The sequence below is a fragment of the Macrobrachium rosenbergii genome, chromosome 11, assembly GCF_040412425.1.
Source record: "Macrobrachium rosenbergii isolate ZJJX-2024 chromosome 11, ASM4041242v1, whole genome shotgun sequence".
Lineage (NCBI taxonomy): Eukaryota > Metazoa > Arthropoda > Malacostraca > Decapoda > Palaemonidae > Macrobrachium > Macrobrachium rosenbergii.
In genome coordinates, this window is record NC_089751.1 from 24,847,428 (window position 1) to 24,862,805 (window position 15,378).

Genomic DNA, 15,378 nt, shown 5'->3' on the forward strand with positions numbered 1-15,378 from the left:
AGGGATGCACCTGTAAAGGAGAGACTGTCCTGGAGGCATGAGCAAATATTTCTTTTGGCCGCCTAGAAGATTGGGCAAGAAGGTCTTGAGTGCTCTTCTTCTGAAGATCTGAAGAAATCTCCAGAACTGTGGTCTGTGGGAACAAGTGGTGACGGTCCAGCGGGGACAAAAGAAGCACCGATTTCTGTGATGGACTGACCCCCTTAGAGGTATAAGAACACCACAGTTCCCTCTTCTTAAGGGCTCCCATTGCATAAAGGGAAGCCAACTTTTGGGAGCCATCCCTGATCCCTTTATCAATGCATGAAAGAACTCCCAGCCAGTTGGAGGAACTATCTTCAGGTACGACAGGGCAGTCCTCAATCTTGTGGGCTAGACAGCCCACCACCCAGTCAAGAAAAATTAAAAACTTCAAATACTTTAAATTAGTTTTTAAGCAGGTGAGTGAGTTCCATAATCTTTGCTAGTGCAAACACAGATCTGTGCAAAGAGTTGATCAACCCAGAGAAGCACCCCTGGGAGGAGGCAGAAACTCCGAGAGAAGGAGCTTCCCCAGTGGCATAGGATAACTGTCTCCTCTTAGACAATCCAGAAGGAGGAAAGCTGAAGACGGCTCTACCTTGGTCCCTCTTCTCTGCTAGCCAGCCATCAATATCACTCAAGGCTTTCTTTGCATAAAAAGAAAGCACTAACTTGGGGCAGTTTTGAAGAATCAGATGACTGTGCCTTCATACGAAAGGCAGAAGCAGGCGAAGAAGGCGCTGCAGGTGAAAAGAAACTCGGTAAAGTAACTAAAAGATACCTTAGCAGAGAAACATAAGCTGAAGGTTGAGTGTCTTGACCAAGAACCTCATCTTCCTCTCCAAGGATACAGGAGACAAAGCCAAGTCTGGAGGCTGGGGGGCCGTCGAAGCTTTCTTGATTAGGCTCAGAATGCTGTTGAGCTTACTCTGAATAGGGTCCACAACAGTGGGTGCTTGTGTACTAGAAGCAGGTTCAGCCTGAAGCAAGGGAGACTGATGTACAGAAGCAGGTGCTGGTTGTTTGACTGAATGAGAACCACCCACAGAAGTCAAAGCCAAAACGCCGACAGCAGAAGCAAGACAATCGGTGAAAGGTGGGCGGTCGGGCTCCGATGGGTGCTCTGCCCCTGCTGGAAGTCCATGAATCACCGAGCGATCGGGCAACAATGAACACCTGGGTGCTACATGGCGCTCGAGAGAAGACAGGCGCTCTGACACTGAAGGGTGAAAGGTCGCTAATGAGAGCTTAGATGATTTCGGGTGCTTGGATGAAACCGGGGGTTTGGCACTCAAGGCAGCTTCAGAAACTGCAGGGCGCTTGGGCGCCAGAGGAGTCTCAGTCACCGGAGGACGCTCAGGAGAGGATACTCTGTATGAGATGAGCGTTTCCGAGAAGAAGGGTGCGTGGGAGCCACACTCTGACTCTCCACCAAGGAAGTCACAGAAGGAAAATGCTCTTGGCTGTCCCAGTGGCTACATGATGGACAAGGACTGTGTACAGGATCCTTGAACCTCTTACATGGCACTGGAGGAGAACGCGACACATCACCTGCATGTCTTTTCAAAGGATGCGATTCATCCACAAGCGCCACTGATGCCTGAAAAAGACTCCTTAGAGCTTAGAGAAAGATGATGCACATCCAAGGATATGCCTTTCCAGTAGTGCTTGGCAACCTGAGATTCAGCAACAGGTCCAGCCTAGGGGGCGACTACCCATGGGCAGACCCCACCAACCTTCCTTATGCTTTCAGTTTGACTCCTCCCAGGTTTAGGGGAGTATGTCATTGACCTTTGCCTAAGAGAATCGGCAGGCCGGGCAGCCACCTCCTCTACCAACACTTGACTAGCACTGGGCGCTCTACTGACACTTCACTGGCACTCAGCACTACTGAGCACTCTGAATCACTCTTATTGTCCATGAGGACCTTCACAGATGATGCTAACTGAGTGATAGATTCAACAATTAACTTGAATCTCTTACCAATCTTACACTTGAGGCTCACAATGGGGTTGGGTTCAGAAGCGAGAGAGCTGTGTAAAGGAGCAGGTTGCACAGAAGGAGAACTGAGAACATGATGAACAGAAATCACAGGAATGTCGATATCAACATTAGTATTATCATTTTCATGATCATTAGGAGATTCCTGGCTAGCTAAAGACTTACTAATCTGTCTAGTTGTTGCCTTCCTCTTCTTATCGCTAGCCAATTTATTTAAATATCTTAAAATCTTCTATTTCTTACTGTCCCAGCCAGTACTTTCATTACATCTTAAATCTACTGAACAAACCTGTCCCCTACAGTCTGTGCAGATTGTATGAGAATCATAAGATTCTTTAGTCAAATGTGTATTACAGCCTTTGTTGCAATGCTGCAATACTTAAAGCTAGTCGAACCTGAGTCTGACATATCGAAAACAAGTCAACTGAAGTTACAAAAAGTAAATGAAGTCTAAATCCAATTAACCAAGTTGTCAAAGTGATGATTAAATAGAGCCTAACTCTCTCTAAAATGCCGAAAGGCTATCAAAGCAAAAATACTTCACCAAAACGATGAAAAGACAATCGGAAATGACAAATTCCAAAGCTGCAGCTAATAACTGGTGTACAACCATCAGCCGGCAGAAACAAACTGAGCTCTTTGGCTAGTTGTTCCTCTCTTACCCCGAAAGTGGGTGGGGTTAGTCACCTAGCCAAAACAAAATAGTGTGACCTACAAATTTCAAAATTTTAGCTGCCGAGCGAGTGAAACTAATAACAATGGTAATGTAAGTTATTTATATAAAACCAAAGATTCTCAATGGTCTCCAAGGCAGGAGGAGGTAAGAAATAAGATTCATCATGGTGTCTATGGGGAGGAGGAAGAGAAAAACAAAGATTTGAGATGGTCACGGGGAAGTAGAGGGAGGAGGAGGTGAGAGCCAAAGATTTGTCATGATCACCGAATGAGAAGCATGATGAAGAGATAACCAAAATTTGTGATGGTTTCCTGTGATGGTTTCCAAGGAAGGAAGGGAAGGACATGAGAACCATATATTTGCCATGGAGGAGGAGGAGGTAACCAAGTTTCGTCATGGTCTCCCAAGGACGAGGGTGAAGAGGAAGAGATAACTAAAGATTCATGACAGCCTCCAAGGAAGGTGAGGGGGAGGAGGAAGAGAGAACCTAAGATTCGTGATGGTCTCCATGGGAGCTGGGGAAGGAGAAAGAAAGAACCAATCATACTTAATAGTCTCCAATGGAGGTAGGGCAGAAGGTAAGAGAGAACCCAAGATTCTCAATGCTCTCCCAGGTAGAGGATGGAAGAGAAGGAGAGAATCAAAGATTTGTGATGTTCTCCATGGGAGATGGGGGAGCAGTAGGAAAGAACCAAAGATTTATGATGGTCTCAGAGGGAGAAGGAGGAAAGAACCAAGGGTGGTAATGGCCTTTAAAGGAGAATGAGGAGAAAACCAAAGATTTTTTATGGAATCCAAGGGAGAAGGAGGAAAGAATTCAAGACTCATCTTGGTTTTTAAGGGAGTAGAAAGAGACAAGCAAAGTTTCACCATGATTTCCAAGGAGGGAACAGGAAAGTACTACAGATCTGTCATGATCTCCAGGGGAAGAGGAGGCTAGAACTAAAGATCTGTCATAGTCACAAAGGGAGAAGAGAGAACCAAAGATTTGTCAGGGTCTCCAAGGGAAGAAGGGGACAGAACCAGATTCGTGATGGTGTCCATGGAAGGTGCGAGAGGAACAGGAAAGAACCAAATTCTGGCTATAGTGTCCGAAGGATGACATTGAGAAAGCCAGATTCTTATCTCCATGGCAGAAGAAGTGAGAACAAAAATTTGTCACGGTGTCTATGGGAAGAGGGGAGAAGGAGAATAGAACTAACGATGCATCATGGTCTCCAAGGTAGGAGTGGAAGACGGTGGAGAGAAACAAAGATTCATGATGGTCTCCAAGAGAGGAGAGGGAGGAGGAAGAGAGAACCAAAAATTCATCATGGTCTCCAGGAGAGTAGGGGGAGAAGAAAGTAAGAACCAAAGATTTGTTATGGTGACCGAGTGAGGAGCAGAAGGAAGAGATAACCAAATTATTTGTGATGGTTTCCACGAGAGGAAGGGAAGAACAGGCGAAGCAAAGATTTGCCATGGTCTCCAAGGGAGGTGGCCAAAGATTTGTCTCCAAGGGAGGCGGCCAAAGATTTGCCTCCAAGGGAGGTGGCCAAAGACTTGTCATGGTCTCCAAAGGAGGAGGAAGAAAGAACCAAAGATCTGTCATGGTCTCCAAGGGAGGGGAGGAGGAGGAGGAGGAAAGGAGGAGGAGAGGAGGAGGAGGAAGATTCAGGAGGAGGAGGAGGAGGAGGAGGAGGAGGAGGAGGAGGAGGAGGAGGAGGAGGAGGAGGAGGAGGAGGAGGAGGAGGAGGAGGAGGAGGAGGAGGAGGAGGAGGAGGAGGAGGAGGAGGAGGAGGAGGAGGAGGAGGAGGAGGAGGAGGAGGAGGAGGAGGAGGAGGAGGAGGAGGAGGACAGAACCAAAAATTTTTTATGGTCTCCAAGGGAGGACGAGCAGCAGAGAACAAAAGATTCACCATTTTCCCCTAGGGAGGATGAAGAGAGAATCAAAGATTACTCATGGTCTCCAAGGGAGAAGCAGGAGAGAACCATAGTGTCATGATAGTCTCCAAGGGAAGTGGGGGAGGAAGAGTAGAGAACAAAAGATTCATCGTGATCTAGAAGGGAGAGGTAATGAAGGAACAGACATATCAATATTTGTCATGGCCTCTAAGGGAGGCAGCAGAGAGATCCAAAGATTCATCAGGGTCTCCAAGGATGGGGGAGTATTGAACCAATGATTCATGATGGTCTCTAAGGGATGTGGGGGAGGACGAGGAGAGAAGCAAAGGTTTGTCATGGTCTCCAATGGAGGATGTGGAGGAAGAATAAAGAACCAAATATTTTCCACTGTCTCCAAAGGAGGATGAGAAAAAACCAAAGACTCTCGGTGTTCTCCAAGGGAGGAGGAGAGAACCAAAGAATTGTCGTGGTATTCAAGGGAGGAAGAGGAGAGGAGAGAACCAAAGATTCATTATAGTCTCCAAGGGATAGGCAGAGGAGAAATGGAAAACCAAATATTTGTAATGGTCTTCTAGGGAGGAGGCATAGAGAACCAAAGATTCGTCTTGGTTTCCAAGGGAGAAGGAGAAGAAACCCCAAGATTTGTTATGGTGTCCAAGGGAGGTGGAGGACAGAACCAGATTTGTCATGGTGTCCAAGGGAGGATGAGGAGAGAACAAAAGATCTGTCATGGTCTCCAAGAGAGGAGGAAGAGAGAATCAATTTGTCATGGAATGGATTGGGCGTACAGACTTTAGGGCACAGGGCTAGCACCAGGAGCTATGAAGTCATTCAGCGCTGAAAATGTGATTAAGAGTAAAACAGGTTTAAAGGTATAAGATGATGAACACCTCTAAGTTGCACTTTGAAACAATTATTAGGAGAGGGTGGAAAGAAAGATGGAAGAAAAAGAATACGAATAGAGGGATAGATATGGAACAAACGGTGTTGTAGCCAGGGGGGGAAGGGATGTGACAAACGTCCTTAAATAATGCCTACAGTGCACCACATAAGGTTCAATGATGATGCCACCCTCTACAAGGAAGATTCATCGTGGTCTCTAAGAGAGAACAAAATATTCATTATGGTCTCCAAGGCAAGAGGAAGAGGAGAGAACCACAGATTCGTGACGCACTCCAAGGGAAGAAGGGGGAAAATAAGGAGCAAGCCAATAATTCTTGAAGGTCTCCATGGGAGGAGGAGGAGAGAACCAAATATTAGTTATGGAATCCTAGGGAGGAGGAGGAGGAGGGAAAAGGAACCAAAGAATTATCATAGCCTCAGAGAGAGGAGGGAAAGAAGGTGGAGAACCACAGAATCATGGCTGTCTGCATGGGAAAAGGGTGACGAGGAAGAGAAAACCAAAAATTCATGACAGTCTACAAGGAAGGTAAGGGAGAGGAGGAAGAGAGAACCAAAGATTCATGACAGTCTCCAAGGTAGGTGGAGTAGAGAACCAATGATTTGTCATGGTCTCAAACAGAGGAAGCAGGGGAGGAATAGGGAACCAAATATTCGTCATGGGCTCCAAGGGAGAAGGAGGAGAAAACCAAATATGTACTTTCTATGGAATCCAAGGGAGAAGGAGAGCCAGAACTCTGTCATGGTCTCCACGGGAAGAGAAAACCAAAGAATTAGTCATGGCTTCCAGTGGAGGAAGAGAAGAGAACTAAAGATCTGCCATGGTCTCCAAGGGAGGCAGAAGAGAGAACCAAAGATTCACCATGGTCTCCATGGAAGGAAGAGTACACAACCAAACATTTGTGAGGGTATCCAAGGGAGGAAGGGGAAGACAAGGAAAAAACCAAAGAATCATATGGTCTCCAAGGTAGGAGAGAACTAAAAATTTGTATGGTCTCCAAGGGAGGAAGGGAAGAGAACCAAAGTTTCGCCATGGTCTCCAAGGTAGGAGAGGAAGGAGGTGGAGAGAAACCAAGATCTGCAGTGGTCTCTAAGGGAGGAGGGGGAGGAGAAAGACAGAACCATAGATACATCATGGTCTCCAAAGGATGAGTGGGAGGAGGAAGAGAGAACCAAATATACATCATAGTCTCCAAGGGGGGAGGAAGAGGAGAGCGCCAAAAATTCATCATGGTCTCAAATGGAGGATGAAGAGAGAACTCTGAAACAATTATTAGGAGAAGGTGGAAAGAAAGATGGAAGAAAAAGAATACGAATAGAGGGACAGATATGGAACGAACAGTGTTGTAGCCAGGGGCCAAAGGATGTGACAAAGATCCTTAAATAATGCCTACAGTGCACCACATGAGGTTCAATGATGATGCTACCCTCTACAGGGAAGATTCATCGTGATCTCTAAGGGAGAAGGTAGAGAGAACAAAATATTCATTATGGTCTCCAAGGCAAGAGGAAGAGGAGAGAACCAAAGATTCGTGACAGACTCCATGGGAAGAGGGGGAAAATGAGGAGAAAGCCAATAATTCTTGAGGGTCTCCATGGGAGGAGGAGGAGAGAACCAAATATTCGTTATGGAATCCTAGGGAGGAGGAGGAGGAGGAGGAGGAGGAGGAGGAGGAGGAGGAGGAGGAGGAGGAGGAGGAGGAGGAGGAGGAGGAGGAGGAGGAGGAGGAGGAGGAGGAGGAGGAGGAGGAGGAGGAGGAGGAGGAGGAGGAGGAGGAGGAGGAGGAGGAGGAGGAGGAGGAGGAGGAGGAGGAGGAGGAGGAGGAGGAGGAGGAGGAGGAGGACCAAAGAATTGTCATAGCCTCAAAGAGAGGAGGGAAAGAAGGTGGATTACCACAGAATCATGACTGTCTGCATGGGAAGAGGGTAACGAGGAAGAGAAAACCAAAAATTCATGAGTCTACAAGGAAGGTAGGGGAGAAGAAGAAGAGAACCAAAGATTCACCATGGTCTCCAAGGAAGGAAGAGTACACAACCAAAGATTTGTGAGGGTATCCAAGGGAGGAAGGGGAAGACAAGGAGAAAACCAAAGAATCATATGGTCTCCAAGGTAGGAGAGAACTAAAAATTTGTATGGTCTCCAAGGGAGGAAGGGAAGAGAACCAAAGATTCGTCATGGTCTCCAAGGTAGGAGAGGAAGGAGGTGGAGAGAAACCAAGATCCGCAGTGGTCTTTAAGGGAGGAGGGGGAGGAGGAAGACAGAACTATAGATACATCATGGTCTCCAAAGGATGAGTGGGAGGAGGAAGAGAGAACCAAATACACATCACAGTCTCCAAGGGGGGGAGGAAGAGGAGAGCGCCAAAAATTCATCATGGTTTCAAAGGGAGGATGAAGATAGAACCAAAGATATGTGATGGTCTCCAAGAGAGAGAGAGAGAGAGAGAGAGAGAGAGAGAGAGAGAGAGAGAGAGAGAGAGAGAGAGAGACATTGTCATTAATGGCTACCAAAGCAGTCTTTGATGAAAATTGGGAAAATCCAAAGGGAATATGTTGAGAGAGAGAGAGAGAGAGAGAGAGAATGTCATTCATGTCTACCAAAGCAGTCTTTGATGAAAATATGGAAAATACGATGAAAACCTGTTAAGAGAGAGAGAGACAGAGAGATTACAAAGGATAATCAACTTCATATAACAATTCTGGGAGCAAGGAGAGCATTTTTAACAACATGATTAGTTTAGTTGAAACAAACACCTGCCAGAGAAGATGCCCTATTTTTCGGTGAAGAATCTTCAACTTCTGAATCAGATTACAAGTTTAATACATCTTGTAGTTTCCTATGGGAGGTATGACGATAACAGCTAGCTTCAACGAAACGTACTATTCACTATAGGCTTGACCCTGTCACTCGGCTCACTCCTAATACACGCCCTATACCTTATTTACACAACAATCAAGTTATATAAAAAAACATAATCAAATAACAATCAACGAAAGGAACATCAGCAATCTCACGGTCTCAAAAAAACATTTTCCCTATAAAATGCAATAAACACTTTATAGATAAAAATATCAACCAGTAAGATTTTAAATTACAACAGAAAAGAATAAAAATTTGTATATAATACATTAATAAGAGAGAGAGGAAGTCTGTGGAAAACGAAGTTTGTAAACAGAAATAAGATACAGAGATCAAGAAGACAAGTAGATGAAGCTTTTACCTTTACAATAGTCAAATGGGTCTTCTTGCTCTTCATCATCAGAGCCCAAGATCTCCTCTCGTTCTTCCTCTTCCAAATCTCGCTCCCGCATATCCGTTCTGTTGGAGAGAAGTGAACAACGTCCTTAGATTCCCAACTATCACTCTAGTTCAAAAATAAAACAAAATACTAGATTCTACAGTAATTCAAAATTTTCCTACATAAGAACCTATACTTTCATGTACAGTAAACCCACAGGATTCGCATTCTCACGATTTGCGAACTCTCACATTCGCGGGTTTCTCTGTGGAACATATCTACCCATTATTTGCGGAAAATTCGCCCATTTGCGGTATTTTTCACCGAGAAATATTCACTAATTACTGTATTTTCATAAAATTTTCATGAATTAATGCACTTTTTGTGATAAAACTATTAAAATACTCAGGTATTAGCATTTTTAGAGGGTTTTTCTTGTGTTTAAACTACCAGTTCTAAGTTTTTTTAAAGGGTTTTTAGGTATTCGTGGATTTTAGCTATTCGTGGGGGGGTGCGGTACGCATCCCCCGCGAATATGGGGGCTTACTTTATCATTTTAATATAATTTCAAAAGTACTTCAACAGTATCAATTCTGAGCTTCTATCTTTGCTTTAATGAGGTTGGGTCTGTCCTGAATGGAGGGGAGAAAACCAGTTTCTCTCCCCGAGTAATGTATCATTTAATCTTACATTATTATTATTATTATTATTATTATTATTATTAATATTAATTATCATTATTATTATTATTATTATTATTATTATTATTAATACTTGAAAATTAGTAAATAATTTTATCATAAAAAATGTATTTAGTCATGAAAATAACATCAAAATACAATAATTAGTGAATATTTCCCGACAAAAATGTCCGTGAATTGCCGAATTTTTCGTGAATAATTTAGATACGTTCCACAGAAAATCCTGTGAATCAGCAAGTCTGCGAATCATGAGAACGCGAATACGGGGGGGCTTACTGTATGCCTTTAAGAAAAATGATAGAGTGAAGGTCCTGACCATTTTCTACTTAATTCTAAGCCATTAATGAAGTACTGACTCATAGTGGTATAATTTCACAAATATATGCAAACATAAAAACCACTAGAAACCAATAATCCACACCTGACAGGTGCCAGGGGTGGAGCCACACACTCATTTGTGCCTTATGTAAAGAGTATTCTGTTTACAAATCTGATTATACTTTTTCCATAAAGATTTACTGCCTTCCTTAAAATTTCAATATTTTACGTATTTCTTTTGAACCTACTGGATCAAGTTTATACATGTCCTGACTGATATCCATATTCATATGAAAGTTTTTTTATAAAACTGTGACTTTTTTGCCCGTGTCCAGTTGACCGTATGATTGTTTTCACTAACATTAAAACCCAACTGTTCACCTCTCATATCGTACACAATTGTTATGCCATTCTATTCTCTTTTCCAATATTTTTCCAGTTTGACCAATATAACAGACTCACACGGACTTTCAAGTACACTTTCTTTAGTACTGATGCTGTTTTATTGTTCCTAAATGTTATTTTAACCCCAAAACCCTTAAGTAGATGGGGTTATCCTTCAAATTATCATGTTTAAGCTTCTTATTCATTTTTATTGTTTTTGCTGCTTCTAATGCATTGTCTAATACAGTCAGGATATTTTATTATCTTGCCTGTCTTCCTAATTGTCATCAACAGGTAGGTATTCTGTAAAAACTGTAATTAAACTCATTACTAGTTCTAAGAGGGTAGGCAACCACAATTTTCTACTTCCACAGTGAATTTAACTGATGGTACTATAGCATAATCCACCGCGCTTTGCAGCTAAGCCCTGCCCACTGCTTATTCCACAACCATTCCTTAAAGCTGATTGGTAGGCAATGGTTTAAAAAATTTATTTTGGTAGGCAATGGTTTAAAAATTTATTTTGGTAGGCAATGGTTTAAAAAATTTATTAATGTAGTTCTTTTAATCTTCATTAATTTAGCAATGGTTTTTTTACTTACCTAAAACAAGTGCTGCTGATTATCAAAAAGAAACGTTATATTATCTCCTAAAATAAAATCATAATACTGTATATATCACCCTAAAAATGGTAAAAAAATAAGAAAACATAAATGAAGTCATAAGTATTCCGCAATGCTGCAATGTTTTTCGTAAATGAGGTTCACCTGAATTACAGGACAATGTTAATTACTATCTGATATTGTCAAGCATGTTCAGAGCTCAGAGCTATGCAGACTGGTATTTTATATTGATTTTAGGAAATTTTACTACATTTTAACAGTCTTAAAATCGATTTTATTACAATTGTTTACACATTCAATGGGATGACAAGCAGTGACTGCACTCTACAAAACCAGGATATACCTATGTTTAACTTGAAATTACAGGATGATAGGCTACACGAGTCATATTGGATATAATTTACTGAGAATTTTCTTAAGGGCATTATCTCCTTTTGAAATACAGCAACAGGATCATACAAAATGACATAGACCTATAATGTCCAGTGTCTTTTTGTTGGTTTATGCAGCTTATCACATTTGGATTATAGGTTTATCTTATACTGTATTCAGTGGTTTTATTGTGGTTAATCTTCTTTTTGTTGCTGCTGTTATGGTGCTTGTAGCATCTTCAAAAAACTTTCATCTGATAACCTAACACTGCAAAATAAACATAGATCTATTCATAAAACACTAGTGTAAAGAATAATCTGCCTAATATTGTTAATTGAAATTTAGCCATCAGAGAGAGAGAGAGAGAGAGAGAGAGAGAGAGAGAGAGAGAATTTACTGACTCTTATGTATCCTTTTGTCCAGCAGGGTAACCTACAAGAATGCCCCCAACATCAAATGATTTGAAGGGCTACTCACAGACTAGTTTGGATCATCTTATACATAACTTTTTCAGCTATCATTGATTTTTTTTTCTTATTTCGTTAAGTATCGTATGATGCCTTCCTACCATATTATCAGTATTATTATTAAAGTAAAATTTAACCATATCACTGTGCATACTTTCAGCGCTCATAGGGCTGGCCCAAAGGATTAGATTAAAATACCAGGTCTAGGCTTGAGGCCAAGCACTAGGACCCAATAGGTCATTCAGTACAATGATGAATGGATTAAAATTAAATTAAAAACTGAACATAGGCACGTCTTCTCATATTGGAACACAGACATACAATAAATACGTTTACTGACACTTATTAACACACACTAAAAAGTATATTAAAATTCAAAATATACGTTAGGTAACATTTTGAAATTTTGCTTTTTCTTTAAATTAGCCATATTCAATACCGGTTTTCGTGCTTTTATTATCTACTTATTTTCATATTTTATTAATTAAATCACAGTTCCTCATGGATGTCAAAATTGGAACAACTGAAAATGTAAAAGATTCTGACAAATTTCCTTCATTGATTTACAGTAAACCCCTCGTATTCGCGGTCTCGCAATTCGCTGACTCATGTATTCACAGATTTCTCTGTGGAACGTATCTACCCATTATTCGCGGTATTTTTCACTGAGAAATATTCACTAATTACTGTATTTTCATCTCATTTTCATGAATAAATCACTTTTTGTGATAAAACTATTAAAATACTCAGGTAATGCTTGAGTTACGATAATTCACCTTACGATAATTAGATTTTGCAATGAAGCAATTAATACAGATACGACAATATTATTTATAAAATATTTTTAAATTTCACGCAGGTGCAGGCAGCAGCATAATCAGGCAGTGAGAGAGACCAAATTACAATAGACAACTTTTCCTCCATCTCTTTATCCCATGTAGTTAAAAAATTAAAAGAGAATGATAAAAGTATTGTTAGTAACGTTATACTCTTGCATAAATGCGTACAGCCATAAACAACTGACCAAGAAACTGCTGTTTTGCTTATAACCGAATAGGATAACAACAGCCGTTTACCTGGTATTTCAACCATCGTATGGTAATAAACAATTACAGTAGCTTATAGCACAAATGACATTAAGTAGAATAGGACTGATATATTTTTACATTATACCCTTATTCGGTATGGATAAAAGATCGTCAAGGAAATATGCTGCTAAATTTAAGCTGCAAGTTGAAGCTGAAGCTGAGAAAACAATGTTCAAGCTGCTAATGACTATACTGTAAATTATCGTGCATTGGCAACATGGATGAAACTGGATCATAATTAAAATTGGAGAAAGTATTTTAATCAAAACTACTGGTCATGAAAGAACACATTACTGTTATTTTTACGCCAATAAATGATAAATACATATAGCTTGTATTAAGATGAAATCAAGTGAAAACAGCGAACGGATTCTTGAATTTTTTTTACACAAAACAAATGTCTCCAAACAGCCATCATCATCTATTAACGAAAAAATAGATAAATCAATTTAACAACAAGACGTATTTTAGTTATATTTCGACTTAAAAACACTTCGCATAACGAAAAATAATCTTGCCCTATATAAATAAAGTATCTAGAGATTCATTTACGCTAACTAGAAGCAAGAAAAGCGCTCTGAACTGAATTAAATATGGCAAAATAAACACAGCATAAACGATTTCCGAACCAAAACACTGATCGCTACGACCACAATTTATAATACAAAAGCAATATAAGAATATGTACAATATTATTGGATACAGTGAATTAAGGCATAACATTTTAAAAGATGCATATTCATTATGCTGACGTTTGTATAATACGATATGTGAATATAGAGTAGAGTATACAGTAAACTCCCCGTATTCGCGGGGGATGCGTACCGCACACCCCCGCGAATAGCTAAAATCCATGAATACTTAAAACCCCTCTAAAAACACTTGGAACTGCCCATTTTGATAGTTTAAACACAAGAAAAACCCTCTAAAAATGCTTATACCTGAGTATTTTAATAGTTTTATCACAAAAAGTGCATTTAGCCATGAAAATGATATGAAAATACAGTAATTAGTGAATATTTCTGTGAAAAATACTGCAAATGGGCAAATTTTCCGCAAATAATGGGTAGATATGTTCCACAGAGAAATCCGCAAATTGTGAGAACATGAATACGGGGGGTTTACTGTAATGTAGGCTATGCTATCGTATATGTATACAATGTACCATAGTGTAGGCCCCGCTAATTCTTGTTATTCAATTTCTCTTTGCACTGAATTATCATAAGTCACCTTGCATGAACCTCCAGAATTAGCTAATATTAACAATTACTATGCCGTGTATGTATAGAGTATACTGTACCTTATAGTGTAGGCTAGGTTACCATATATATATATATATATATATATATATATATATATATATATATATATATATATATATATATATATATATATATATATATATATATATATATATATATATATATATATATATATATATATATATATATATATATACATACACAGTACTACCGAATACCCTAGTGTAAGCTAAGCTATGTTCGATATACGGTTTGCTATTTCTTATGTTTTTCCAATACGATTTTTTTTTTTTTAACCTAACCCTATCATAAGTAGGATAATACCTGTATAAGCATTTTTGTTTTTTTTTTGTGTCTGTTTGAACTATCAAAATCAGCAGTTCTAAGTGTTTTTAGAAGGGGTCTTAGTATTTGTGGGTTTTAGGTATTTGTGGGTTTTAGCTATTTGTGTGTGTGTGTGTGCGGTACGCATCCCCGCGAATACGGGGGTTTACTGTATGTCCAAAGTTGACAGTTGCTGTTGGTCATACTTTGGACACTCGCATAACACGTCTGACCATTATTATCACCTTGCACTCTGAGCACTCAGGAACCGGGCCATGTGGGCTGCTCATTAAATGTCCATGTGTCAGATGAGTATGGCCTATTCTGAGATGTGTTAGAATTACTTGTGCATGTCTCTCTCTCTCTCTCTCTCTCTGAGATGATGAACTCCATTTTTTAACATTAGGTTTTGTTTCAATTTATTATTTTCAGGTTCTTCATTCCACATATATTGCCATTTATTTATGATACCCACTTTTATGTGTGTTACATAATCAGTGACAAGGATACCCACATTTGATCTTATCAGGTGGGTTGCTTCTTTGGCTGCCTCTTCATTTCCTTTGATCCCTACATGGGCAGGGATCCAACATATTTCTACATTTTTTCCATTATTATATAAGTTATGGAGAAATAATTTAATTTGTTGTACTATATTATTTTTTAATTTGTAACTCTGAACAGCTTCTATAACGCTTCTTGAGTCATTAAAAATCACAAAATTATTGAGTGATGTTTCTTTAATTATTTTTATAGCTGATGCAATTCCACACAATTCTGCTGTGAATACTGATGCATTTATTAGGTACAGAGAACTGCTAAGTTTTGTCTTGGGACACTGCAGCATATCCCACTCTGTGCTCTGATTGAGATCCATCTGTATATATTGCGTAATGTGGACCTTTTCGGCTTACATGCTCTATTGTATGTTGTCTATGGTGTTCTGGTGCATATGAGTAACTTTTTGATAAATACCTCAGGCGTGTACAAATTCTCATTTTATTCACTGTCCAGGGAGGAGGTGATTTTACTATTAAAGGCACTTGTATATTTACATTCAGCAACTTAACCCTTTAACGCCGACTGGACGTATTTTACGTCAACAAAAGTTGTCTGTC

The 15,378-nt window shown here is 40.1% G+C and overlaps 1 protein-coding gene across 2 annotated transcripts in view; it reads right to left on the reverse strand.

Annotated features, from left to right (window-relative positions):
- Positions 1 to 15,378, reverse strand: part of LOC136843252 (uncharacterized) — a 242,945-nt gene that overhangs the window by 137,919 nt on the left and 89,648 nt on the right. For both annotated transcript variants that reach the window (XM_067111373.1, XM_067111372.1), the window contains exon 2: positions 8,704 to 8,801. In XM_067111373.1, coding sequence (XP_066967474.1) covers positions 8,704 to 8,801 — 98 coding nt within the window. The remainder of the gene's footprint in view (positions 1 to 8,703; positions 8,802 to 15,378) is intronic.